Raw genomic sequence first — 27,408 nt, forward strand, 5'->3', positions numbered from 1 at the left:
GGAAAGAGGTGTGACTACCATCTATTGGGTGTCATTAAAATAGTGATCTCAATTTTATGTCACTTAATCCTTATAGCAATTCTATAAGGTAAGTGATACTATCACATATGGGTAAGGATAAAGATAAAGATCAGAGAGATTAAGTAACTTGCTTAAGAGCTAGTCAGACAGTGGTGGAGCTTAGTTTCAAGTCTAGGTTTTTTTTTTTTTTTTTTTTTAAATATAATTTTATTGATTTTAGAGAGGAAGGTAGAGGGAGAAAGAGATAGAAAACATCAATGATGAGAGAGCATCATTGATCAGCTGCCTCCTGCATGCTCCCTGCTCAGGATTGAGCCCACAACCTGGGCCTGTATGTGCCTTGACTAGAAATAGAACCTTGACCTTCTGGGTCATAGGTTGACACTCAACCACTGAGCCACCGTTGGCCTGGCTCAAACCTAGGTTTTAAGATCTTTCAACTCTTTTTAGTTTACCATCTCCTTTTACTCTGCCCAAACTGTGAACAATTTATTCATGCACTCAGTGAATACTGAGTTGCCTGCTATGTGCTGGGCCTTGGGGAGATCGAGAGTGTAACCGGACAATCAGTGGGTCCGTGCTGCCTGTCACTACTTGAGCCAGTTAAGCAGAGACAGGATTGAATCTTATATGAGCATTTATTCCAGTAGTGCCGGCAGTATGGGAGAGCAGCAGGTCATCCATAAAAATCTGCTCTGCAGCCCCCCATAAATCAGCTGTTTATATAGAGTAGGACAGTGGTCGGCAAACTCATTAGTCAGTAGAGCGGCAAACTGCGGCTCAGCTTGCTAGTCTAGTCTCAGTTTGCCAACCACTGAGGTAGGAAAAAGACCACTGGGGTAGGGTTGGGGGGGGGATGGGGGGTATGGATCATAGGTATGGGGAAGGAGAGGTTAGAGGTATGGGGAAGGTGGGGTTATTAGGTATGGGGAAGGAGGAGGCTGGGTGGGACTCCATTGTTTGGGTAACAAGTTTTTTTAATCTCTCCTTGAGAATGGGCTGCATTTCAAGGTTGACTCCCAGGTCCCGGGGGCATACAACTCCCAGTCAGGTCAGAATGTCCTTTCTTTAACCAACACAAGACTATCTTGGTTAACAGAGCATGATTATTCCCCATAACCATAGCTAGTCCCCAATGTTCTATTCTTGCCCCTAACTACAGGACTGCCCTGATGGTACACGACTGACATGATCAGATTTACTGTTCAATAGGATTTCTGGTCATCTGTGCAGAGGCAAGAATAGGAGTAGGCAGCTAAGTTTATTACAGAAGTCCTGGTAAAGGGCTGTCTTGGTTTTGACTAGGATGGCAGAGGAGATAAAGAGAAGTGGGTGGATTTAAGATACTTATTGGAGTTAAAGCTGACCGGATCTGGGGAGGTGGATTTGGAAGGAGCTGGAAGAATTGAGGGTGACTCCAGGAACATGCCCTTGACTGGAATAGAATCTGGCACCTTGAGTCTGCAGGCCGATGCTCTATCCACTGAGCCAAACCAGTTAGGGCTCCAGGGTCTTTTTAAAATTAAATATTTTATACTAGGGTCCCAGTGCACGAATTCATGCACCTTAAAGGAACTGTGGGCCACAAGGCTATGGTGGGCATAGGGTCGGGTCTGGACCCGTCCTCTACACCTCTGTCTGGCTCCTCCTGCTATGACCCCTGGGTCATCTCTCTGCCATCAGCCCTGCTTCTGCTGCTGCTGCTCCCATATGCTGAGGGCACCGGCCCTGCTTGCACCCACTGAAGGCATAGAGTGATTGGGGCCAGTGCCAGTAGCGGGTGGGAGTGGAGGCTGCTGCCCTCATCACCCCTCAGCAGCAGGGGGAGGTAGAGAAGCCCTCAGGGGCAATCAGGGCTGGCAGCTGCTGCTCGCACCCACTCATGGTGCCAAGTTATTGGGACCACTGCCTGTGAGCGGTCCCAATCACTTGGCAACCAGAGGTGCGAGCAGAGGTGCTGACAGTGGGTGCGAGAGGTGACTGCTGGCCCTAGTCACCCCTCAGGAGCAGGGGGAAGTGGAGAAGCCCTGAGAGGTAATTGGGGTTGGCAGTGGGTGCCAGTGGTGGCTCTGGCAATGGCAGCAGGTGCGAGTGCTGGACGAGACCACAGCGCACGGGAGCAAAGAATTTTTAGTAACCACCAGAGGTTCGCCCCATGACAGCAACCGGCACCCCGTCTTGGTCTGGCATCCCCCACTCACCTGCTCCACCATCCTGCTTTGGCCATCACCCATCATGTTCCATGTGCACGCCCTGGTGGTCAGTGCACATCATAGTGACTGGTTGTTTGGTTGTTCCGCCATCTTGTGGTGGCCATCTTGTGACCACATGGGGGTGGCCATCTTGGGTGATGGTGTGATGGTCAATTTGCTTATTACCTCTTTATTATATAGGATATATATATATGTGTGTATATATATGTATATATATGTGTGTATATATATGTATATATATACACGTATATATATCTGTGTGTGTATATCTGTCATGGATCTTTTCAGATACTCTCAAAAGACAGAATTATAAATATTAGTTCTGAGAATGCCAAGTTTGAAAGAAGCTTTATAGGAACACTTGAAAAGTTGATCGCAATTCACAATAGGCAAAAACTGGAAACAATCCAAATGTCCATCAACCAGACAGCAGGTAAACAATTGTGGCATAGTCCTTCAGTAGGCTCGTCTACACACCAACATGGGTGAATATTAGAAACATTATTTTGAACGAAAGAAGCAAAACACAAAAGAAAATATCCTACCGGTATATGATTTCATTTACTTAAGTTTAAGGAAAGGAAAAAACTAATCTATGATGATAGAAACCAAACCAGTAGATGTGTGTGGGCAATAGGGATTGATCAGAAGGAAGCACGAGGGATATATTGAGTGGGTGTTTGTTAAGTGGATATGTCCATTTGTCAAAACTCATTAACTTTTGTATACTTACGATTTGTACATTTTACTGTATATAAGTTCTACCTCAGTAAAAAAAAAACAAGAAACCAACAGAAACAGTGTGCTGAGTGGTTTGTGAAGATGTGTATAGGGGACATTTGGGTGAGGCATCTCTGTAGTGTCAGATTGTCAGGGAAAGTTTCCAGAGGACGTCATCTCTCACATCTCTCAAATTTATCCCTTCAAGTCTAAACCAACTTATTGTTCTTCTCTTAGCTGACTCAGCACAGTAACATTCGTTCCCTAGGATGACTTTAATTTTTTGTGCAATCAGAATTCTTCAGGTCGTGAAAGGGAGTGCTTTTATAAATCACACTGGGACACAATAGGTAAAACCTGAGGCTGCTGTTCTCTATGTATGTATTGGGCACTCTACTGCAGTACTCTACCGAAGGGAGGAGGTAGCAAAGCAGGTGGTACCTGAGGGTAGAGCAGTCTCTGCTTGGTCCTTATCTAAACAAAAATGGATGGGGAGGGGGAGGCAGTGTGCAGCAAGGCGGGAGGGGCCATGGATTACTTGTGGGAGGGATAGACATGCGTCTCTATGAATTGTAGTTTCCATGTTAATTTTAAAAAAAGATATGGTGTTTGTTTTTTATTTTCAGAGTTATTCATGTTGCTTTATTTGTTCCTCTGAAACAGGACACAGTGGATAGCTAGCTCCCTTCAGAAATGGAGGACGGAAAGCCCGTTTGGGCGCCACACCCTACAGATGGGTTTCAGATGGGCAACATCGTGGACATTGGCCCTGACAGCTTAACCATTGAACCTTTGAACCAAAAAGGCAAGGTGAGTTTCTCAGAAAGATTTCAAAATTTGGTTTCTTTTTATCTAGGTGTCTCCCGTATCAATGAGGTAGATATTCCTAGCACAGTGTAATAGGGGAAATCAGTTTTCTGGTAAGTGAATCTTAGTTTTCTGGTGAGTTATGTGATTAAATTGGAAGTACATACCCTAGGGGAAAATTGGTGCCTTAAAGTAAAATCAGACAGAAATTCAGTGAGCCTTTCATTATCATTTTTTAAAGTGGAAAAAAGCATGATAAAATATAACATTCTTCTTTATACATATTACTAATGCTATTATATATGTGATATATATGTAACATGTTACAAAGCAAAAATATGAAAAGTGACTGGCATTATATTATCAAATTTTGCTTATTTACCTCCTAGACAATTCTTTTAGGCTTTTTTAAATTAGATTTATTAACATGGGATTCAATCATTAGAGTAAACGTATTTCTAATAAGTAAATATACTTAAATCTGAAACATACCAGTCTATTGCTGTTTTTGCTCTAATGATATTTTTTTAAAACAGGAAAGCATACTTTAATTTTGTAAACATGATATCTATTTCCTTTTATGCTTTGACCCAGACCAGACAGTATTACAAAACGGGAGTTGAGGAAAAGGTGATTTGGGTCCCCTTCAGTATGTCAGGTCTCTCTTTGTGGGAGATCTTCACAGTTTCCAGTTTAATTTAATATTCTTGTTAAAGGTCTTCTGACTGAATTTTGTTGATGCCATTTCTGTTTACTTTTGCTCCGCGAATGTTCATGAATAATTTATATTCTGCTGATACATGGTTAACTAATGCCATATGACTGCCTGCCTTCTGGGAACCTTAGGAAAACAAGGTGGATCCCTCATGAGTCTTTTCACAGAGAAAACTATTCTGTTACTGTAAACAACCTGGAACCTAAATGCATAATATGTAATGTGGCGTGTTAGAGGTGGCCAGTTAAAGATACCCTCAGGGAAGCAAAGACAGAGTGTGCCTAAGTTTTCTCTCTTATTAACAAGCACTTATTTGTACTTACAATGCCGTGCATATTTAAGAAAATGAGTCAAAACAATAAACTCAATTTATTTTTTATTTAAACCTGGAGGGGAGGAAAAACTTTCCTCCCTTAATTTGGGACTAAGAATTAAACTGATGTAAGACAGATTTACAGTAGAAAAACATGCAATTTTTTATTAAATTTTCACATGCACAGGGAGCCTTCCCAAGAAGAACTGAAGAAGTGCCCAGAGTGGAAAGCTTTTATCCCTTTTAGACAAAGAAACCATTTGTGAAGCTGTGATAAGACAAATGGGTTTGGATTAGGGGCAGTAAATTGAGGTTGGGGCAGTCAAGTGCTTAGGAAGGTAAGGATTACTATGACAAGGTTTGTTTGTATAAATGCCTCTTGGCCTCTGCTCCCTCCTTCTGGTATAGGGAGGGCAACTTTTGCATGGGATTTTTATGTCCTGCTTTCAAGAATACAAAGGAGGGTCAGAGTGCCCATTTTGCACATTTATTTCTCAAGTGCCTTCAACTCAAAATAATTAATATGCTACAGTAGCATATTTTGGGGTGACAGAAATTTAGTGAGCCTTTCATTGTCCTTCAAAGATTTTTTTCATTTCTGTTTAACATATTTATAAGGAAAATAAACCAGAAGGCCAGAATGGAATGAAAAGTACACATGCTAGTTACATATATTCTGTTATTTAGGTATATTCTGTTATTTCCATAGGTGACAACAGTTTAGTTCAAGCATAGAAGAAATTTGATTTATGGTATCTATGCCTTTTCACATTTTAAATATTTTACGTGCTTTCAACTGTGCCTTATGAGTATTAATCAGGTACACACATTGAACCAATAAAAACACTTAAAATGTAAATTGTAAGTCATGAAAACTGTGGATCTGATAATTCTATAAACTAAAGTTGAAGCTTCTTTTCACAAGCACTTTCTGAGGTATAACAAATTCTCAATAATTGCTTTTAATCTTAATTTCCCCCTACTTCCTTATTGGTGTCTTAATAAATTGTAAAGTATAATCATAATCATGTGGTGAAAAGAGCCTCAAGAGAAGCAGTCTTTTTTATTTTATTTATTTATTTATTTATTTATTTATTTATTTATTTATTTTTTAGAAGCAGTCTTTTGCCTAGGTAATTCATAGTGTGGAGATTATCCACTTTTATTTATTTTTATTTTTTAAAATTTAATTTAATTTAATTTTTAAATTAAATTATTATCTGTGTACATATTTTAACATTTTCCCCCCCCCGCCCCCCCCCCCTATACATACCCTTCCTCTCCAGAGTTTTGTGACCATTGGTTGTACTTATATGCATGTATACAAGTTCTTTGGTTGATCTCTGATCTTTCCCAGATCTTCCTACCCTCCCTGCTGTAATTTGAGGGTCTGCTTTACTGTCTCTATATCTATCTTTTAGTTCATCAGTTTATAATGTTCTTTATTATCCATAAATGAGTGAGGTCTGTGGTATTTCTCTTTCATTGACTGGCTTATTTCACTCAGCATGATGTTCTCCAATTCTATCCAGGTTGCTGCAAATGATGAGAATTTCTTCTTTTTTATGGCAGCATAGTATTCCATTTTGTAGATGTACCAAAGTTTTTTGATCCAATCATCTGCTGACGGGCACCTAGGCTGTTTCCAGATTCTACCTAGCTATTGTAGATTGTGCTGCTATGAACATAGGGGTGCATATATCCTTTCTGATTGGTGTTTCTAGTTTCTTGGGATATATTCCTAGGAGTGGGATTACTGGGTCAAATGGGAGTTCCATTTTCAGTTTTTTGAGGAAACTCCATACTGTTCTCCACCAGTCTGCATTCCCACCAGCAGTGCTCCGGTCTGCATTCCCACCAGCAGTTCCTTTTTCTCCGCAACCTCGCCAACACTTGTCGTTTGTTGATTTGTTGATGTTGGCTATTCTGACAGGTGTGAGATGGTACAGCATTGTTGTTTTGATTTGCATCTCTCGGATAATTAGTGACTTTGAGCATGTTTTCATGTGCCTCTTGGCCTTCCTTTTGTCTTCTTTTGAAAATATTCTATTTAGGTCCATTGCCCATTTTTTAATTGGATCATTCATTTTCCTTTTATTTAGTTGTATAAATAGATGTTGGAGATTAAACCTTTATCAGTGATAACATTTGCAAATATGTTCTCCTATACAGTGGGCTTTCTTGTTGTTTTGTTGATGATTTCTTTTGCTGTAAAAAAGCTTTTTATTTTGAAGTAGTTCCATTTGTTTATTTTCTCTTTAGCTTCCATTGCCCTAGGGGCAGTATCAGTAGAGAAGTTCTTTTGGCAAATGTCTGAGATTTTGCTGCCTGTGGATGCCTCTAGTATTCTTATGGTTTCCCGTCTTATGTTTATGCCCTGTATCCATTTTGAGTTTATTTTTGTGTATGGTTTAAGTTGGTGATCTAGTTTCATTCTTTTGCATGTATCTGTCCAATTTTCCCAACACCATTTATTGAAGATACTGTCTTGACTCCATTGTATATTCGTGCCTCCTTTGTCAAATATTAATTGAGCATAGTGATTTGGGTTGATATCTGGGTTCTCAATTCTATTCCATTGATCTATATGTCTGTTCTTGTGCCCGTACTGGGCTGTTTTGAGAACAGTGGCTTTGTAATACAGCTTGAAGTCTGGTATTGGGATCCCTCCTACATTACTCTTCTTTCTCAGGATTGCTGTGGCTATTTGGGGTCTTTTATTGTTCCAAATGAACTTTTGGAGAGTTCTTTCTAGGTCAGTGAAATATGCCATTGGTATTTTAATGGGGATTGCATTGAACCTATAGATTGCTTTGGGAAGTATGGACATTTTGATGATGTTGATTTTACCAATCCATGAACATAGTATGTTCTTCCATCTGTTTACATCTTCCTCTATCTCTTTTTTCAGTGTCGTGTAGTTTTCCGCATATAGGTCCTTTACTTCCTTAGTTAAGTTTATTCCTAGGTATCTTAACTTTTTTGGTGCGGTGGTAAATGGGATTGCTTTTTTAGTCTCTGTTTCTGTAAGTTCACTGTTGATGTATAGAAATGCCATAGATTTCTTGGCGTTAATTTTGTATCCTGCTACATTGCCAAATTCATTAAGTCAATTAGTTTTTTAATGGAGTCTTTTGGTTTTTTTATGTACAATATCATGTCATCTGCAAATAATGATAACTTTACTTAGATCATCCACTTTTAAATATTAAGGAATTAAATACATAAATTGATGGCCAAGTCAAGTAGTTAGTTCTATTTGCTGATACAGTATAAGCATAAAGAGGGAATGTTTAACTCTAGTGGGGAACATGTCTTTGATGGAGCAATAGCTATTTAAGAAATAGATTTTACATTGCATTAGGTATGTGTAGTGTGTGTGTGTATTTGTAAGAAATAGATTTTACATGCCAGCAAATATGTGTACTAGTATTATGTATATTCATAAATGAAACATTTGGTCAAATGAAGCATCCTTACTGCATGTATGCATTTTGACATTTTCTCATGTTTTTTTTTTTTTTGTTTGTTTTGCTTTGTTTTGTTAAAAATGCTGTCTTAAATGTCTAAATTGATTTTATGTTCCAAATTTGCAGACTTCCCTTCAGGCTAGAGCCTAATATAGATGGCATTTAAAGGTTGATATTTTCCTTCCCCTGCTACTTTGCTAGTCTTATCTTCTGTCAACCAACAGTTGCCCCTCATCCTCTTGCCATATACTTATTCTTGTGTATTTTTTCTCTTTCTCATTCATCCTTCCCCTCCAGTGTTTATCAACGCCTTAGCCTCCCCCCGACCCCCCCGGAACCAGGCTTTGCTGGGTGCTTTTTGTTGTTGTTCACAGTGCTCTTTTTTTTTTTTTTCTTTTAATATATTTTATTGATTTTTTACAGAGAGGAAGAGAGAGGGATAGAGAGTTAGAAACATTGATGAGAGAGAATCATCTTCAGCTGCCTCTTGCACACTCCCCACTGGGAATGTGCCCGCAACCAAGCTACATGTTCTTGGCCGGAATCGAACCTGGGACCTTTCAGTCTGCAGGCCAACGCTCTATCCATTGAGCCAAACCGGTTTGGGCTGTTCAAAATGCTTTTTTTGCCTGGAATGCCACTCTCCATAGCCCTTTGCTTAGCAAATATTTATTTCCAAGACTCTGATTGAGGTCACCTCCTTTATGATAAAAGTTCTCCCAGATACCAGATCCCTCTACTCTTCTCCTTCACGCACTAGAATTTACTGTTGATTACTCCTTCCTGGCGCCATGGTATACATTCTTAGCCTCCTGTGATACTTTATTGGAGATATTTGTTCACCTTTATTTCCCCCTCCCTGCTAGAGTGTAATCTTCTCAAGTGCAGGGACCAATTTATTCGTTTTGTCATTGGAGCTGATGCAGTCTGGTGTGCAGTAGATGTTTATTGCTGGTGATCATTGTGTGCTTTGTTACATGATCTTCTCTAGGTAGGAGAACAAGCCTTCTTCCTGGGAGAGAAAACAATTGCCTTATGCAAATTTCTCTTTCTCATTGAGACCATGGTAAAGGGGAAAAGATAGGCGGGTGGCTGGTGATCATCTGGAGGGTGAAGGAGGGCTATCTTTTAGGATGCATTACTAGCCTTTCAACCCTGGCTTAAGCTCCCATGTAGGATAGGAGCACATAGGACTATGACATTAGCAGTTTACTTTAGAATGCTTATTTCTGTAGAATCATTATTATAATGTGTAGACTGTTTTATATTACCACTAGTATACTTAATGCACACGATGGATTAGGTTCAATATTGTGATCTGTCCTCTAAACCTTTCCACATTTATAACACTAAGAACATGTGACTGGATTCTAAATTATTAACTTTCAGAATATATAGGGCATAATAGTTTTCTAATTTGGGTCTGACTAAATTGAGCTACTACGAGCAGCCTGGATTTACTTTGTAAACTATAGCAGTAGCCATATCTTATACGAGTGTGTGTGTGTGTGTGTGTGTGTGTGTGTATACACATATATTTATATGTATGTAAACCTATAAATATTTTAAAATAATTGAACAATTTTTTCCTTAGAGTTTTATTTGATATCGATGGAAACTTTAACCACAAAAGTAATTGTAATTGAGTAATTGTAATTGCTTGAGAAGTATAAAATTATAGATTACTGTTAGAATGACATGGTTAAAATAATTCTCTTTAGATGTAATTCGAGATTTTTTTTCTCTCTTACAAGATACTATCTTAATTCTAGAATTTCTACCATAATATTTAAGTGACATAACAGATATATGCTACTCATGCATACCTATTATATTATTTTATGGACCAAATAGTCTGGATACTCTTTATATTTGTAGCACATTTCTATATAAGAATTTATGTGTAATATGTTTTATTCAAACAATAGCATTAATTAAATAATAGTGTGCTCTGTTGGTATAACTGATAGATTAGATAATACTTTTTCCTTTCTAAAAATAAAATTGCTATAGTGTATACAAACATTAAAATTTTTATTTAAAAAGTTGCTAGTAGCATGCCCATATAAATTTAATATTAAGATACTTCATGTTTTGTCTTGGTCTATATATTAGAGCATAGGCTTTCTAATTGATTTCCATTATTGATTTTATGGTCTTAGTAATGGTCTAAATTATAATAGGTAAAATTTTTTAGTGAAGTTATTATTTTGTTTTTGGGTTAGTGACTTGTAAAATAGTAGGATCTTGTGTTATATTTTAATGAAGAGCATATTATTACCATTATTACAGTGTATGCAACCAATTAAGCTTCTTTATTTTTCTTACTGCTTATAAACCTATAATGAACTCTTGTTTTGTTTGTTAGACATTTTTGGCTCTCATAAACCAAGTGTTCCCTGCAGAAGAGGACAGTAAAAAAGATGTGGAAGATAACTGTAAGTATCAAGTTAAAAACAGTTCACATCCCAGAAAAGAAAATTGTTCCTCCAAAAAAATAAATTAGTATTCATATTACTAGGTACACGATACTGGTTCAGAAGAAATGTAGCCCTTTGACATGAAGATTTGTGTGAATGGGGGAGCTCAAAGCCCCTAAATTTATTATTGTCTTACATTTGCACTTTGGTGAAAGTTTCTTGAATGTCTTTCTAGTGTTGTCTCAGTTGTGTAAATGTAGGGAATAGTGATATGTAATTTACCTTGAAATCTTTTCTGAAAATTATTTTGAACTTCTTCTAGAATCAGATGATATTTATAGTAGTATATGTTCAATAATTTGGAGGTTGAATCAAGAGGATCTATTTAATGTAATTGTTTGAAGGAAACCAACATTTAAAAAAAATACTGTGTAGTAAGTACTAATTGAAAAATTAATTCCAGAACATTACATTAAAATGAAATATTATTTTGACATAACTGTCTTAGTGTGTTTGGTGAAAAAAACCTTTATTTAGTGAACAAGCCATGTTAATTCTTGCATTTTCAAGATAAAGTAGTAACCATATTTCATTTTGTATTTGGCAATATTTAAGAGTCATATCCAGTTGCCATGGATTTAATCATATCTGACATTAAAAACTCTCCATTTAAAAAATAAAGATGAGCCCTAACCAGTTTGGCTCAGTGGATGGAGCGTCGGCCTGTGAACTGAACGGTCCCGGGTTTGATTCCAGTCAGGGGCATGTACCTTGGTTGCAGGCAGATTCCCGGTAGGGGGTGTGCAGGAGGCAGCTGATCAGTGTTTCTCTCTCATCGATGTTTCTGGCTCTCTCTCACTCTCCCTTCCTCTCTGTAAAAAATCAATAAATATATAAAAAAAATTAAGATGAGAGAAAGGAATCTATTTTGTTCTCGTTGAGTTTCTTGTGAGTTCACTTTTGAGGGAGCCTGGAAGATCCGCATATGTGAATGGGCATTGTGGAGTAGAGTCATGATAGAGCTGCAGACACAAGGAGAGCCTGAGTTTAGATTCCAACTCGCTATGTAGTAGGAAGCTTTCTGCCTATGGGCAACACATCTCTCCTCTTTCAGCTTCTTATCTGTAAAATGGAAGTCATTATGTGTATGTTGCATGTCTGGGGATGTTATATTTAAAGTTGTTGGCATATTTCTTAAACTCTGGTAGCTGTTATTATTAGATGTAAGAGATTGAAAAAAAATGTGCTATGCATAAATGTTCGTTGGCTAACCTCTTTACCTTCTTTAATCAGCCCTTCCCATCCCTTGCCCTCTGACCTCTGTTAGTCTGTTCCCTCTATCCATGCCTCTGGTTTTATTTTGTTCATTAGATTCCACATATTAGTGAGACCATGTAGCATTTGTCTTTCTCTGAATGACTTATTTTGCTTAGCATAATCTCCAGGTTCACTCATGCTGTCACAATAGGTAAGAATTTTTTCTTTTCTATAGCCATGTAGTATTCCATTGGGTAAATGTACCACAGCTTTTTTATTCACTCATCTACTGATGGGCACTTGGGCTGTTTCCAGATCTTAGCTATTATAAAAAACGCTGCTATGAACTTAGGGGTACATATATTCTTCCTGATTAGTGTTTTGGGATTCTTAGAATTATTCCCAGAAGTAGGATCACTGGGTCCATATCTTTTCTTAATTCAAAGGAAAGCTGCCATTAAAGCTGTTAGGAGGCTCCACCTACTTCTTACTCTGTCTTATTCTGCCATAAGTGGCATTAGAAAAGTGAGCCATGTGTTTTGGCAAGTGAATTGTCTGTACTGTATGAGTATAGAAGCATGGACAGTCTGAGATAGGTATAGCAAGAAGCTCTTATTTGACTGAATTGATTAGGTGTTGAGTTGTATGATAGGCATAGTTCACTGTAGGCATATATTCAACTTCAATGAGGAACAAGCAAAGAAGCAAGTGAATTAGACAGAGTCCTGCTCTCAAAAGATCTGGTTTAGTAGCCAAAACCAGATATACAACATTTCAATTGCATTACTGGCAGTCTGTGGTCAACACCATAAAGAAAGTACAAAGAGCAAGTAATTCTAGTGATGGTGCTGATGAGAATGGGGAAATACCATTTGTGAGACAATCTTTGCATTGACCTTAATGAATAGGTAGATTTTTGACACCTGAGATGTAGAGGTGGAGTTCAATGCATGAATGATATTTGGGTTTAATAAATAGTTTAGTCTGTCTGTAAGTTAGACCATATTAAAGCAAGTTGTGGAAAATTATATGAAAAGGTTAACTGAATAGGTAGCTTTAACATGGGCCTTGAATACCAGTCTTGAATATGGACTTTGGTAGATGATGAAGACCCACTGATACTTTTTTTGATGAAGAGAAATATTTAATTAATTAGGGTACCAGGTTAGTTAATGTGCCAAGCAGTCTGGATTAAGGAGGAGAGAAGCTGAGGCAGTAGACAATTAAGTGGGTTCTATGATTACAAAAGAGGTAATGTGACCTAAACTGGAACTAGGGCAGTGGAAATGGAAAGAAAGAGGAGACATATCTGAGATTTAGATTATACTAATTTTAAGTGCCTACCATGGGTCTGGTAATGTGCTACCTACACACTTTATTGCATGGTATAAAGAATTGGAAACTGGTTTGGAGCAAGAAGTGAGAAAAAATAATAAGATTCTAAATATTGACTAAGGTTTGTAGTCAGGTGGTGCTAATTATAGAAACTAAATGGTTGGTAAGAAGAGTGGCTTTGTCTACTCTGGCATGTGGTGGAAATGTAGAAATGAAGTTCGGAGGATTGGAGGGGTTGAGTGAGTAGATTAGGCTGGGAGAATAGAATATGTCAGTCTGTGCATGTGAGTGTGTATGTGTACATATTTATGTATATTTTGACATATCAGTAGAACAAACATCAGAAAAACAAGCTTTCTACCCTGATTCTGCTATTAACTAGCTGCATATCCTGGGTTTAGACATATACATATTTTCAATCTGTGGTTGGGAATTCAAGTATGCAGAGAGCTGATGTAAGTTATATCTGGATTTTCAATTGCAAGAGTAGTTAGCACTCCTAATCCCAAGTTGTTCAGTGATCAAATATATAATTTCTTTCTCTTCATCTTATCACTTGTGAGGCATTGGCTGAATGATCTAATGGTCCCTCCCCCTTCTAAAATTTTATCTTTTGTGTTTTTCTGTAAAATTCTCAGTGTCAGATTAAATTAGTGTCATCGCCTTGTTGTGTCACAAGTGTATTAATATCAGTCAGTGCTATCTAAAGTCTTATCTTCTTCCCGCTTGAATTGGGCACCAGTTTTTTTTGTTGTTGTTTTTTTAAAATATATTTTATTGATTTTGTACAGAGAGGAAGGGAGAGAGAGAGTTAGAAACATCGATGAGAGAGAGTCATCGATCAGCTGCCTCTTGCATACCCCCTACTGGGGATATGCCCGCAACCAAGGTACATGCCCTTGACCGGAATCGAACCCGGGACCCTTCAGTCCCTAAGCCGATGCTCTATCCATTGAGCCAAACCAGTCTCGGCTGGGCACCAGTTTTTAACCAGCCTTCATTAATGTGTACTCACCTGGTACTCACTAGATATACTCAGCTAGTTGGAAATTTATTGTTTATAAATATAATTGTAACACATATGTAAACTGGGTATAGTTTATTGATTTATTTTTATTGATTTTTAGAGAGAGGATGGGGAGAGAGAGATATAAATATCTAAGTGAGAGATAAACATCGATTGGTTGCCTTCCAAATGTGCCTCTGCTGGGGATCAATCCCAAAGCCTTCCATATGTGCCTCTGCTGGGGATCAATCCCCAAACCTCAGTATATGCCCTGACCTGGAATCGAGCCAGAAAACTTAGTATATGGGGACGATGCTGCAACTCCCTGAGCTACATTGGCCAGGGCTAAACTGGATATATTTTAAATTGTCCTGTTGGGTTTACATATACCAGGATTTGAAAACGATGGAATTAAATCTAACAGGTGAATTTTAGCTTGGAACAAAGTAATTTAGATTAAGATAGTGTTGTTTTACTTTATTTTTTTCTTCCAATATCTAATGATATAACCATTTTATGTCTCAGGTTCACTAATGTATTTAAATGAAGCTACACTTCTCCATAATATCAAAGTTCGATACAGTAAAGACAGAATTTATGTAAGTATTTTACCTATTATTAAGGTTTTGTTGGATACTTATGTTACATCATAGGATGTAAAGCTTGAAATTTTCTAACAGGAAATCGTATTTGATCTGAGCCTGTTGAATAGAATGAGTTCTATAAGGATAAGGATTCTTTTCTAATTTACTGCTATAACTCCAGGGCTTACAACATGAATGGTACATAGTAGGCATGTGGTAGATATTTGTGGAATAAAATAATGAATTCAGAGCATCATCTAGTATCTTTTAGATTTAAAAATGTTTAATTTTTAAAAAACACTAATTATTTGGGGTTTTGATTTCTTATTTTATAGATCTGTTTAAAATTAAAAAAAATATATTTTAATGATTTTTTTTACAGAGAGGAGAGGGAGAGGGATAGAGAGTTAGAAACATTGATGAGAGAAACATTGATCAGTTGCCTCCTGCACATTCCCTTCTGGGGATGTGCCCACAACCAAGGTACATGCCCTTGACTGGAATCAAACCTGGGACTCTTCAGTCCACAGGCCGACTGTCTATCCACTGGCCAAAACAGTTAGGGCCTGTTTAAAATTTTTAAAAGTATTTTTATTTATTTCAGAGAGAAAGGAAGGGGGGTGAGGGGGAGAGAGAGAGAAAGAAAGAGAAAGAAAGAGAGAGAAAGGGAGAGAGAGAAACATCAATGATGAGAGAATCATTGATTCTCCTGCACGCTCCACACTGGGGATCTAGCCTGCAACCCAGGCATGTGCCCTGACTGGGAATTGAACTGCTACCTCCTGGTTCATAGGTTGACACTCAACCACTGAGCCATACTGGTCAGACTAAATTTGTTTAATTAATTCACTTTCCACATTGTTCTGCAAAGAATTCACGGCATCCTATAAAAAATGTATATTGAAATGAAAAGCTTGGATGACAAAAAATGTAACTTACACTAAAGGCAGTACCTGAGGAAATTATCAAGAACACTGAAATGCTGCCTACACAGCCTAAATAGTTGTAGTATACCATTAAATCCTAATTAGATATTTACCTTAAAAATCTAGAATATTAATAAATAAAAGAGAATGCTTTTAATGTGAAATGATTTGCACCAAATTATTCAGATTGATAATGAACTAATATGTTTTAATTATAATTACTCATTGTGCACATTAAAGGTTTTATTCTAATATGACCTGGTTGTGGATTCCTTTGTTGGCTGGGGATAAATTACCCGCTGTAGTTCTCCTGTTATAAAGATGGGACTCTTCATTATTTTTGAACGAAGAACACACATGGCTTCTTTGACTCCTCCTAGATCAAATGACAGTCTTAATCTTTTATAACACTATCAATTTGCCTAATTGTACTTACTTAATTCTGACTAAATTACCTTTAGTCTTTGCCATCTGTCCAAGTAGTGACAGCTGGGAAATAGAAATAATCTAGTCTTTCCCAAAGGAGTTTACTTGCCATCTTTCAGTTCTACATGGCACAGTTTTAAGCCTTCACTCTCCTTTATTTTTTTTTCAAATAACGGGTATACTTAGATTAATATATGGCTATATTCCTTGAGTAGAAATATATTTAGAAGCAAAAGTCACTCAATCAGCAGACTGCTATTGAGCACCCGATGTGTGCTAAATGCTGCTTTAAGTAGCAAAATAATACAAACTTTTAAAATTTGTTTGTTAAAACAGTTTAACAAAAGTTAACCGAATATAACCAAGAAACATCATTTTTCACATAGAATTGACCACTTTTTTTTTTAACTTATTTTATTTGGTGGTGGTGGACCAATCTTACATATTTAAGCAAAGTTTGATTGATGTCTCTTTCTTAAAGTTAGGAAACTTTTTTATAGCTTTTCAGAATCATCATACTTCTTAAAAATGGAGATATTTTGTTTTTATTTGGGATGTTTGTACTATAGCTTAATACTCATAGGATTCTGATTGGTCTTTTAATGCTTCCTGTGTTGCAGTGATACTATATATGACTATTAATAACTGAAGGTTTACATGCAACATTAATTGTATTTAAAAAATTAGTTGTCTTTTTTACACATTGAGTTTAGTTGGCTTACAAATTTTTGCTGGATTGTATGGTTGATAAAAAATTATCTGTTTGTGAAATTTAAGTTTTTATTTCTCATGTATAATGTTTATATCCCTCTGGAGAATTTTAGGTTTATTCCTAGCTTTTTGACCCCTCTGTTCATAAGTATGTATGCAGGTGGGCAGATGACCTCTGTTAGGTAGTGGCTTTTGGCTTCATCAGCTCCTGTTTAGAGAACCGGTATTTCCAAAGTTAACCAAAGCCAAGAGTGGTATGTTCTTTTCCTAGCCAATTATGCCTTTTAGTTATAAAGCCATTAAAAATTAGCAACATATAAATATACTTATTATTATTATTATTATTTTTTAAATTTTTTCTAATTGATTCAGCATATATTTTTGAAATTACTTCTTTCTGCAAGGCACCATTCAATATGCTGTTTGGATCTTGCATATTCTTTTTTTTTTTTTTTATTAAATATATTTTATTGATTTTTCACAGAGAGGAAGAGAGAGGGATAGAGAGTTAGAAACATCGATGAGAGAGAAACACTGATCAGCTGCCTCTTGCACACCCCCTACTGGGGATGTGCCCGCAATCAAGGTACATGCCCTTGACTGGAATCGAACCCGGGACCCTTCAGTCCGCAGGCCGACGCTCTATCCACTGAGCCAAACCGGTTCTGGCTAAATATACTTATTATTACTCTAATATAAATAAGAGAAAGAAGCGGTTTGGAATAAGAGCTTAAATGTGATATTTTTATATTTCTCATCATCCAGAAGTATCTATTCTCTATTAGACTTGAGTTATAACAATAGCTAACTCACTTTAACATTTGCATTGGTTACTAAAATCTCTGTTATTTTCCTTTTGTCTTTCATAGAAATATAATTATCTGGAATTTATTTTTTACCCCACTCCAGGGAACATTTTTGGGAACACTCACTGAATTTGAGATTAGTAGTCTGAGAGTTCAGGGTTTCCACATCATTTCCCTTCCACAACTAGAAGTCAAAAAGAGAAAAATATGGTCCTGCCTGTCCTAGTTTGACCAGTAAACCACACTAATTGCTAAACCACAACTCTCTTTCTGCCTGCAGGGAATTTTATAAATCCTATTGGTGCATTTTTTTTTTTGGCCTTTTAAAGCCACAGTTACGTTCCAAATTCAAAAACAGGCTTAAGTTGTTCATTAAACATTTAGCCTGGCAATATTTTAGGTAATGGTTAGCATATGTTGTTTTGCAAAATCTGGGACCAAGTGATCACCACAGAGCTAAATCAATTCTTGTCATTCAGTGATGGGAATAGGCCTAGAGGATCCTATGAGCTGTATTAAACTCTTCAGTAATTGGGTGAATAAAATACAGTCTAGGTGAAGAATATTAATGAACAAAACTCAGGCTGTAGGAATCGAACTGGGAGAGTAGATTTCTTAAGAAGAGTTAACAGAAGAAGGCTGAGCTAGAAGCTTAGAGACTCAAGCTCTCTATCTGTGATGACTTGGTAAGGATACCATCAACCTGGAGAGCACATGGGAGGAGAATGTATGCTTTGAGGCAAAACAAAGTCAAGAGAAATAATCTTGATTTTGGATGTGCTGAGTTTGAGATGAGTATGGGATGAGAAGATACATTTACTACTATTGAGCATTCGAGAAATATGGGTTCTGTAGAGATTAGGGAATATGTAGGGGTAGAAATGCACATTTGGGAGTATAGCGAATTGAGGGTACTTATTCGCTGTATTTTCTCCCCTATGAGCTTTGTTTAGTTTTAAATGAAAATAGTAATTGGAAAATTTTGTATTTATGCTTTTCCTATTTAGACATATGTCGCCAACATTCTGATTGCAGTGAATCCCTACTTTGACATACCTAAAATATATTCTTCAGAAACAATAAAGTCTTATCAAGGAAAATCTCTTGGGACAATGCCACCTCATGTCTTTGCAATTGGTAAGTAATTTCAGTGCATCTTAGTTTTTATTTTTTCTTACATTGTATGAATGTACACAGTTTTTTAATGGATTAACAGAAGATATCATGAATTGAATATGTATTTCGGAGAGCCTGTATGCATTTTGAATATAGCCCCATTGTTAGGAGCTCACATTTTACACAGGGTGGGGAAGAATACTTTATAACCAAACCATGAGGCAGTAGTATATCATTATCTTTGTTAAGTGCCTGTGTCCTCTTAAGTGTGTCCAGCCTTTAAAAGTAGGACACAATAAAAGCTGACCTCATGGTTCTTTGTGGCTCCTCAACACTTCAGTTTCAGTTTAGAAGTGTCCTCCTTTACAGCCTGGAGGCCTAGGCCTCCTGCTCTTCCCCAGGACATCACTTGTGAGCATGTTGCTTGGGCTGGACCTGAGCTGTAAGCAGATGTCTGCCAGGCCCCACTTTACATCAGGGCTTTATGAAGTTGAAAGGACTAAAACTGGTGTATGCTTCCTATCTCTGGGGAATCAGTGTGGGAAGACAGCAGAGTCTGTCTTTGCCTTTCTCAGGCATTTTCTCATCATAAAGCACTCCAGTTCTAAGGAACAGAGAGATGGAATTTTTTGACCCATAGTTGGTAGCTGCAAGTACAGAGATGTTAGCTAACCCTTTGGATCCAAACATAACGAGCAGTTACTTAACTGATGATATATTTTGGTTCTGATTCTCAGGGCAGCTGTTTCTCTTTGGGCTTGCACTTCATGCCTGTGTTTTGGCATCACTAGGCCTCATGAACTTCCAGATTTGGCTGACTTGTGTGCTGTGTATAATTAGGAGACTGAATATGTCAGCCAAGTTCGGTGCAATGGCAGATTGACTTTTGATTCTAAGATGCTCTAGTCTAAGGGGCGTTGGTCTAAGGGGCATGCTCTAGTCTAAGGGGCATGCTTTCTGTCAGCTACCAAAATGGTGCAAAATCTTTAGAACCTCCATGTGGGCAAGTTCCTTGCTGGAGAGAAGTTACATGTTTAAAATGTAAATAACCTGGCTTTTATTTGTATTTGTTTACTGCTACAGAATGTATTTACAATGATTCCACCAAAGTGGGTGGAACAGATTGCTGAAAAATTGGTCAAAAGGATGGGTATATACTCTTGCATGTAGTTTGCATTTGGTCCTTAGAGTAAAAGTCACTAGTAAAAACCTGCTTCATTGGTAAGGATAGCAATATTTTAATTTGAGACCACTTTAACAAAATTAAATCATGCTCAATTTACATATGTCTAGTCTTACATTTTGAGACACTTTATAGCATAAATAGTTGAAGTATAATGAAGATAGTTAAAAATTAACTAACACACACAATTGCAAATGTGAACAAATTAAAGCAGTTAATTCTGTCTGTTTTTGAAATGCTGATAAATTCTACAGGATGTTTAAATTGAGTAATAATATACAGAAAAAACACAGATTTATTTTGCAATTATGTATTTTTTCCTTCAGAAGAATTTTTGGTTGCCAAATTTTTCTCCAGAGCTCGTAATTGATAGCTCATTAACATCTTATTTTTCTTTGAGGACTTCATTAGTTATTTATAGTGAGAATTTTTAATCTCTGCAGATCTTTTCTGATACTGGGAAGAACTGAGCTACAGCTCATAATATGGAGACATTCTAGTACAAACATAAGAGTTGTTTATTTGGCTTTCACATTATTTAGCTGTCAGGATCATAAGCTGCCAGACCATTTAAAGTAAATACTTTAGAGATGTTTTGAATACTTCTGAATGCTTTTTAAAAAATATGTTTTTATTGATTTCAGAAAGGAAGAAAGAGGGAGAGAAAGAAACTTCAATGATGAGAGAGAATCATTGATTGGCTACCTCCTCCCTGCACCCCACTGGGATTGAGCCCACAACCCGGGCATGTGCCCTTGATCAGAATCGAACCTGGGACCTTTTAGTTCACAGGCTGACACTCTATCTACTGAGCAAACCAGCTGGGGCTGAATGCTTTATTTAATTATAAGCACACATTTATAATTTCTTTAGGAACAATTTCTCTTGGATAGTAAATGAATTTTCTGTCATTTAATAAGTCTGAATTTGATGCATTGTTTATCATTATGTGTTATTTTGACTCCAGCTGATAAGGCTTTTCGCGACATGAAGGTGCTTAAGATGAGTCAGTCTATCATTGTATCTGGAGAATCTGGAGCTGGCAAAACGGAAAATACAAAATTTGTTCTAAGGTGAGAAATATTGAGCTAACGTAGAATAAGATTTGAACAGGTAGATTTCTTTTATTGTGATAAAAATGTATAGCAAAATTTGCCATCTCAACCATTTCTAAGTATACAGTTCAGTAATATTCAATATATTCACATAGTTTTTCAGACACTTTCCAGAACTTTTTATTTTGCAACACTGAAACTCTGTATCCATTACACAATTCCCCATTTTCCTCTAGCCCAGCCCTTGGCAACCATCCTTATATTTTCTGCTTCTGTAATTTTGACTACTCTAGATACCTCTCATATAAGTAAATCATACTGAGTTTGTCTTTCTGTGACTGGCTTTTTCCACTTAATGTAATGTCCTCAAGGTTCATTTATGTTGTAGCATATGTCAGAATTTCCTTCCTTCGGAAGGCTGAATAATATTCCATTGTATGTATATTTTACATTTTGTTTACCCAGTCATTTATCAGTGCACTTGGATTGCTTCCATCTCTTGGCTACTGTGAATAGTGGTGCGATGAATATGTTATGAACAAAGAGATACAAATATCTCTTTGAGATTGATTTGAACAGGTTGACTTTGAATTTCTGTGCATGTTTTATGTCATAGTTTAAAATGGTGGGCTGTATCCCTTTTATTATAATTTATAATTATTATGTTTTTAATTTTATTGAGGTGACATTAGTCAAATGAACATATAGGTTACATGTGTAGAGTATTTATTTACAAAATCTGTGTTTAGGACCATGTGCCCACCACTCAGAGTCAAATCTTCTCCTGTCACCTCATTGTAGGACCCACTCCTTCCCTCACCCCTTCCCTCTGGCAGCCACCACACTACTGTTTGTGTTCATAAGTTTCAGTTTTATATCCCGCATATGAATTAAATCATATAGTTCTTAGCCTTTTCTGTTTGACTTATTGCACTTTGCATAATGTTCTCAAGGTCTATCCATGTTGTTGTAAATGACGCTATTTCAAGCAGACACCTTATGTGGAAGCCAAGCTCTGTAGATCGGAAGCTATTTCTGACATTATTCTTTTGAGGATACTGGAGAAGACCAGTGCTGGTTAGGCAAAGGGAAATCTACAAATATTCCTTCAAAACCCAGCCTTTACATTCTGTTCTCAATATTCCCCTGCAATTGGTGTAGTTGAAACCCCCTTTTTTTTTTAACATTAACTTATGATGACTGGCATTATTTCTACTTCTCCACAACCTTCCTTTCAGTGTGTCCCCTGTGCTGCCGTAAAATTAAACTCTACATTTTGTTTAAAATCATAGCATTTTAAATACGGAAGGAACAGTAGTACTCATTATAGTTTAATTCTTTCAATTTACATACTTAGGGATGTTAGGTCTAGTGTTAAAGCTACTGCTAGGTTCAAGGAATGCATTCTAAATTCTCACCGCGGTTGTTCTCATGTATTATAGTTCTTAGTCAATTGCTGCATGGTAGATCCATTTTCAAATTTTGCTATATTTTTAATGCAAATGTATATGCTATTTAGAGTTCCTTATATGAAACCAATTTGAGTTTGTTATTGCCTGTTAGGCACACGCAATTCTTGTTAAATGAATGCTTTCTAATACTCTTGGAATTCTAAGTGGTTCAGTTTCTTTTTCTCTTGTATGTAGTAGTCATATAGTAAGTCTGTGGTTAATATACACCTTTGAAAATGAACAAGTAAGAAACTGTAAAATTATGGTGTGATCTGATAAGCCAGAGGTTACTCTGTTTTGAAATGTGCCAGGCAAGTAGTAGTTGTTCTGTCATGTTTTATCTTGTACTGTAACAACATGAAGAGTGGTAATTTCCTAGTGGTTCGGTGGCAGATTACTGTATTTTATCTAGCCAGAGAGATTGAATTAATAGGCTTTTACTAAAGACTTTGTAAACAAATGCAGAAATGAACATTCCTGTGTGAAATGTATGGCATATTTAAAACCAAATGGTTAAAATCAGACTATTCCCCAAGACAGTTTTTAAAAAATAATGCTGATTTAGATATTAAAGGCAATCCAGATAGGTTTAAATGTTTAAAGAGCTATAACAGAATAATTGCATTTAAATATAAATTTTTGATTTTAGATAACCAGTTTCAATGAAGATCCAGGTTTAAATTTTACATGTATTAAACAATATTACAATTGTAATGTTAAAATTATAATTTATTGTCATCTAAATCTTTATGTTGTATTTTAAACAGATATCTGACTGAATCCTATGGAACAGGTCAAGATATTGATGATCGAATTGTCGAAGGTATTTGTTAATTTTAAAAATTATTATTTTATGTTGTTAGATATGTATGCGAGAATCCTCTCTAAGTGGTCTAGCATGTTCTCCCAGAGACCCAAGGTTCTCTCTTCAACAAATCTTTGCTCAGATACCATGTTCTCATTTACTTCATATCTGTTGTCACCCCTTCCCCTCCACCAATGTAAATGCTAAGATGGCGGAAGTGTTTATATATTCCAAACTTCTGGTGTAGTGCCTGATACATAGCATATCAATGATCCATAAATAGCAGTGGATGAATGAAAGAAATACAGGAAACATCTTGTGGGTGAATGGAAGAAATACAGGAAGCTCTGGAGCCTCCTGTTTTTACTTTGTTTTTGTGTTTTGGTTTTGTTTTTTTGTAAAATAGGAGAGGGCAAGAAGGTTATTTGGAATTGAGGTGCTTTTGGGGAAGATCATTTTAACAGAAGAGTACAATTAGAAGGCAAGGCTCTGTAAATTGGTTCACATTTCTTGATCTAAGTTTTTTTTGCTTACAATTCTCACTGTGGTATTGTGACACAGGTATGAGGATCTCATAAGTAATGCTATATTCACTGTAAGGTACCTACTTTAGTGAGGGAATTACCCTTTAAAATTAAATAAATAAATAAAAAACAAGTAATGGGTTAATTCAATAAACTGCTAATTAGTATTCTGATTTGCTTACTTGAGGTGCACACTTGCTTGAGAATTGAACACAAGGCTGGTTTCATCCATGATGTATTGTACAACGTGTAGTGCTCTAGAGTTGAGAAAAGTTGGGAAGTATTATTCCAAATATTTCTACAGTCCTTTACGAGAGGATAGCGCATGTTAACTGGCAGGACACGGAAATATTTTGGTGCCATTTTAATTGACATTTGGAATGAGTGTATCATTAACAGCATTAATACAATTTTCTGATGGAGAGGCCCTTATCCTACTTTTGGATATTTTATTACTATATTAAATCTCTCAGTAAAAACTGGTGGTTGAGTCCGTAAAGGAGTTGGGGAGACCTATAATTAAGTCCCTTTTTTGTCAGTAGCCAGTCATCTGGCCTTCCACAAGTCAGTTGACCATGTTGGGCATTCATTTTTTGCCCACCTGAAAGGTGAGGTATATGTGATAACATTGCTTTTAGTTTTACATGCTTGCTTGCTTATTTTTCTAAGTGAAAAAATTGGGGATTGATCTTTAAAAGGGTTTTAGAGACTAGTTAAGCTTTTTTAACTAGTGTATATAATAAGAGAAATGGACTTTAAAAATTTCATTAAAAATTCTCTATCGATAGACATTGTGAAGCACTTTATGAGATGGTGGAGGGAGAATATGTGACTAAAATTGACTCTGGTATGTTTACAGTTGACACTCCTGTGAGTACAAGAATAGGCTCTGGTAGCCTTATAGATGTGATATGTCTATAAAATAACAAATTTTACAGTTATTTATTGAGATTTACAAACTATTGTTCTGAGAACCTTGTGTAGGTAATTCTATAAATTAGTTCATTAGTTTTGTTGGATATGCATGTAAAAATGTTAAATCTGGAGGTTTTATTAATATACTAGAGGCCTGCTGCACTTAAATTTGTGCAAGAGTAGGCCTTCCTTCCACCAGCTGCCGGCACTGGCTTCCTTCTAGCACCTGGGACCCAGGTTGCTTCCTTCCTCTGGCCAGCAGCAGGCACTCGGGACCTGGGCTGATTTCCTTCCAGCCTCAGTTTTGTCAGGAAGGACGTCCGGAATGACGTCCAGAAGACATCCAGTCTAATTAACATATTACCCTTTTATTATTATAGATAAAATATTTTAGACAAGTAAGTCAACTAATAATTTGTTGCCTGTATTTTGTCACAAAAGGTTTGTTACTTTTGATATTATTATCACTACTCTAGTAGGACTGATGTACTTATGAAAATCTTAACATTTGTAGGGAATAATTGAAAAACTTGAATTATAAATTTTATTATATTTAGTGACTTTTAAAAAATTCAGTCTTTCCCATAACATATTTATTTTTAAATATATTTTGACTAATTTTCCCATCTCTTACACATTAATAAGGCCTGAGTAGAGAATAGTCGGTAATATTTGTAGGAATTGGCATTACATGTTAATTTTAATGTAATATTCTTGAGAACATTTTTTAGCTATATTTTGTAAATTTCCTTTATGCTGTTTTTTGATGGAATATTTTCATTTCTACTTTAATAGCTAACCCACTCTTGGAAGCCTTTGGAAATGCAAAGACTGTTCGCAACAATAATAGCAGTCGATTTGGAAAATTTGTAGAAATACATTTCAATGAAAAGGTGAGAGTGAGTTTGGGGATGATATGTTTGGGAATTGTTTTTGAAAAAAATACAAGGGTCTTAATAGAATTGGTACTGTACTTGAACTTGTGGTAAATTTGTTTAAGTGTCTATTACTGTACTTTAAATAGATGGGATAATATATATGTTCACACTATGACCTCTATAAACACCTGAAGCTTACATTTAGTTACCTTGTTTTACCCCTTTTTTGATAAACATTACTACCTTTTTGATAGATATTTATTAGAAAAGATAAATACTTTAACATTTATCGGTTATACTTGACATGCAAAAAATGTGTCTTCTTTCTGTTTTGTTTTTTAGAGTTCAGTTGTTGGAGGATTTGTTTCCCATTATCTTCTAGAGAAATCTAGGATCTGTGTTCAAGGCAAAGAAGAGAGGAATTATCATATCTTTTATAGGTTGTGTGCTGGTGCTTCTGAAGATATTAGGGAAAAACTTCATTTGAGCTCCCCAGATACTTTTCGGGTAAGTTGGATGAAAAAATTTCATTCAAGACTTGCAAATGGAATTGTCTTTGACTGTAAAACTTATTTTAGTGGACTTTGATAGTTTTGTGTAACTTCCATTAAATTTTGATAGCTTTATGTAACATGACATAATTTCTGTACTAAGTAGATTTCTATTAGACTTACCGTTGCCTTTATAATGTAACACCTTATGAGGAATTATATAATGGATAGGTAAAAGGGTAGTTGTTAATAACCATATCAATGTAAGCTGAATAAGAAATTTGTACTAGTTCTGTAATGTTAGCTTTAAAGTTACCTTTGACTTTTTGTAAAAAAAAAAACAATTGACCACTGAATTAATATTAATAAAGGACTCATGATTATTTTCCTTAATTCAGTTAAACAACAAATATTTTTGCTTGCCCAGTGGGTGCCAGACATTGTGCCAAGGTTATAAAGATAAATGAAACAGTTTCTGCTTCTGAGCAACCTAGGGTCTGGGGACACACACACACACACACACACACACACACACACACACACACACTGACTGATGTATTTGAAATGATAAATAGATATGGATAGGATGCTGGGGTTTTAGGAAAAGGTTACTGGAACAAATGAATCCTGCAGGATTTGCAAGGGTTGAATACAGAAGGAAAGATGCAAAGGTTATTGCTGATAAATGCAAAAAGATGAACCAAGAAAAGCAGGAAATGGTAAGGCAGGAAATGGTAGGAGGTGATGCTTGAGAGTTTGAACTTCTGTAGTTAATAAGGAGCTATTTAAGGGCTTTAAGTAGAAAATTGGATGTCAGATTTATACTTTCCACTGGCTTTAATATGGAGTTGGCTTTTAGGGAATAGAGGATGAGATGGGTTAAAATAACAGCCGAGGATAAATTGTTTGGGAATCTATGGCTACTGGTTGAAGTAAGAATTATTTGGTGTCTGAATTTGTTTTATGGAGGGCAGGGTTACAGAGTAGTGGACATACAAAATATTATGAGGTAATATTGATAGGACTTGGAGACTGATTATGGTAGGGAAAAGAAAGAGTCTGATTAGGAACATTAAGAAATTTGATTAAGAAAACTGAGTGGATATAAATACCTTATTAAGGCCGATGAAAGATTTAGCATATAGGATGAGTTTAATTTGGAATCTATAGATCATCTGAGCAGAGATGTTCAGAAGATCAGTGTCAGTGCTGGGGTGACAGGTTTGGGAGATGGAACTCTGGTGGAATGGTGGAAGTTAG

At 36.4% G+C, this 27,408-nt stretch overlaps 1 protein-coding gene across 3 annotated transcripts in view; it reads left to right on the forward strand.

Moving 5' to 3' along the window:
* Positions 1 to 27,408, forward strand: part of MYO6 (myosin VI) — a 137,288-nt gene that overhangs the window by 51,741 nt on the left and 58,139 nt on the right. For all 3 annotated transcript variants that reach the window (XM_084889242.1, XM_084889240.1, XM_084889241.1), the window contains exons 2-9: positions 3,618 to 3,764; positions 10,628 to 10,697; positions 14,803 to 14,876; positions 18,738 to 18,867; positions 20,997 to 21,102; positions 23,303 to 23,358; positions 25,575 to 25,672; positions 26,000 to 26,164. In XM_084889242.1, the coding sequence (XP_084745368.1) occupies positions 3,648 to 3,764; positions 10,628 to 10,697; positions 14,803 to 14,876; positions 18,738 to 18,867; positions 20,997 to 21,102; positions 23,303 to 23,358; positions 25,575 to 25,672; positions 26,000 to 26,164 (816 nt within the window). In that variant the 5' untranslated portion in view covers positions 3,618 to 3,647. The remainder of the gene's footprint in view (positions 1 to 3,617; positions 3,765 to 10,627; positions 10,698 to 14,802; positions 14,877 to 18,737; positions 18,868 to 20,996; positions 21,103 to 23,302; positions 23,359 to 25,574; positions 25,673 to 25,999; positions 26,165 to 27,408) is intronic.

The sequence above is a fragment of the Pipistrellus hanaki genome, assembly GCF_964339955.1.
Source record: "Pipistrellus hanaki genome assembly, chromosome: 7".
Taxonomy (NCBI): Eukaryota; Metazoa; Chordata; class Mammalia; order Chiroptera; family Vespertilionidae; genus Pipistrellus; species Pipistrellus hanaki.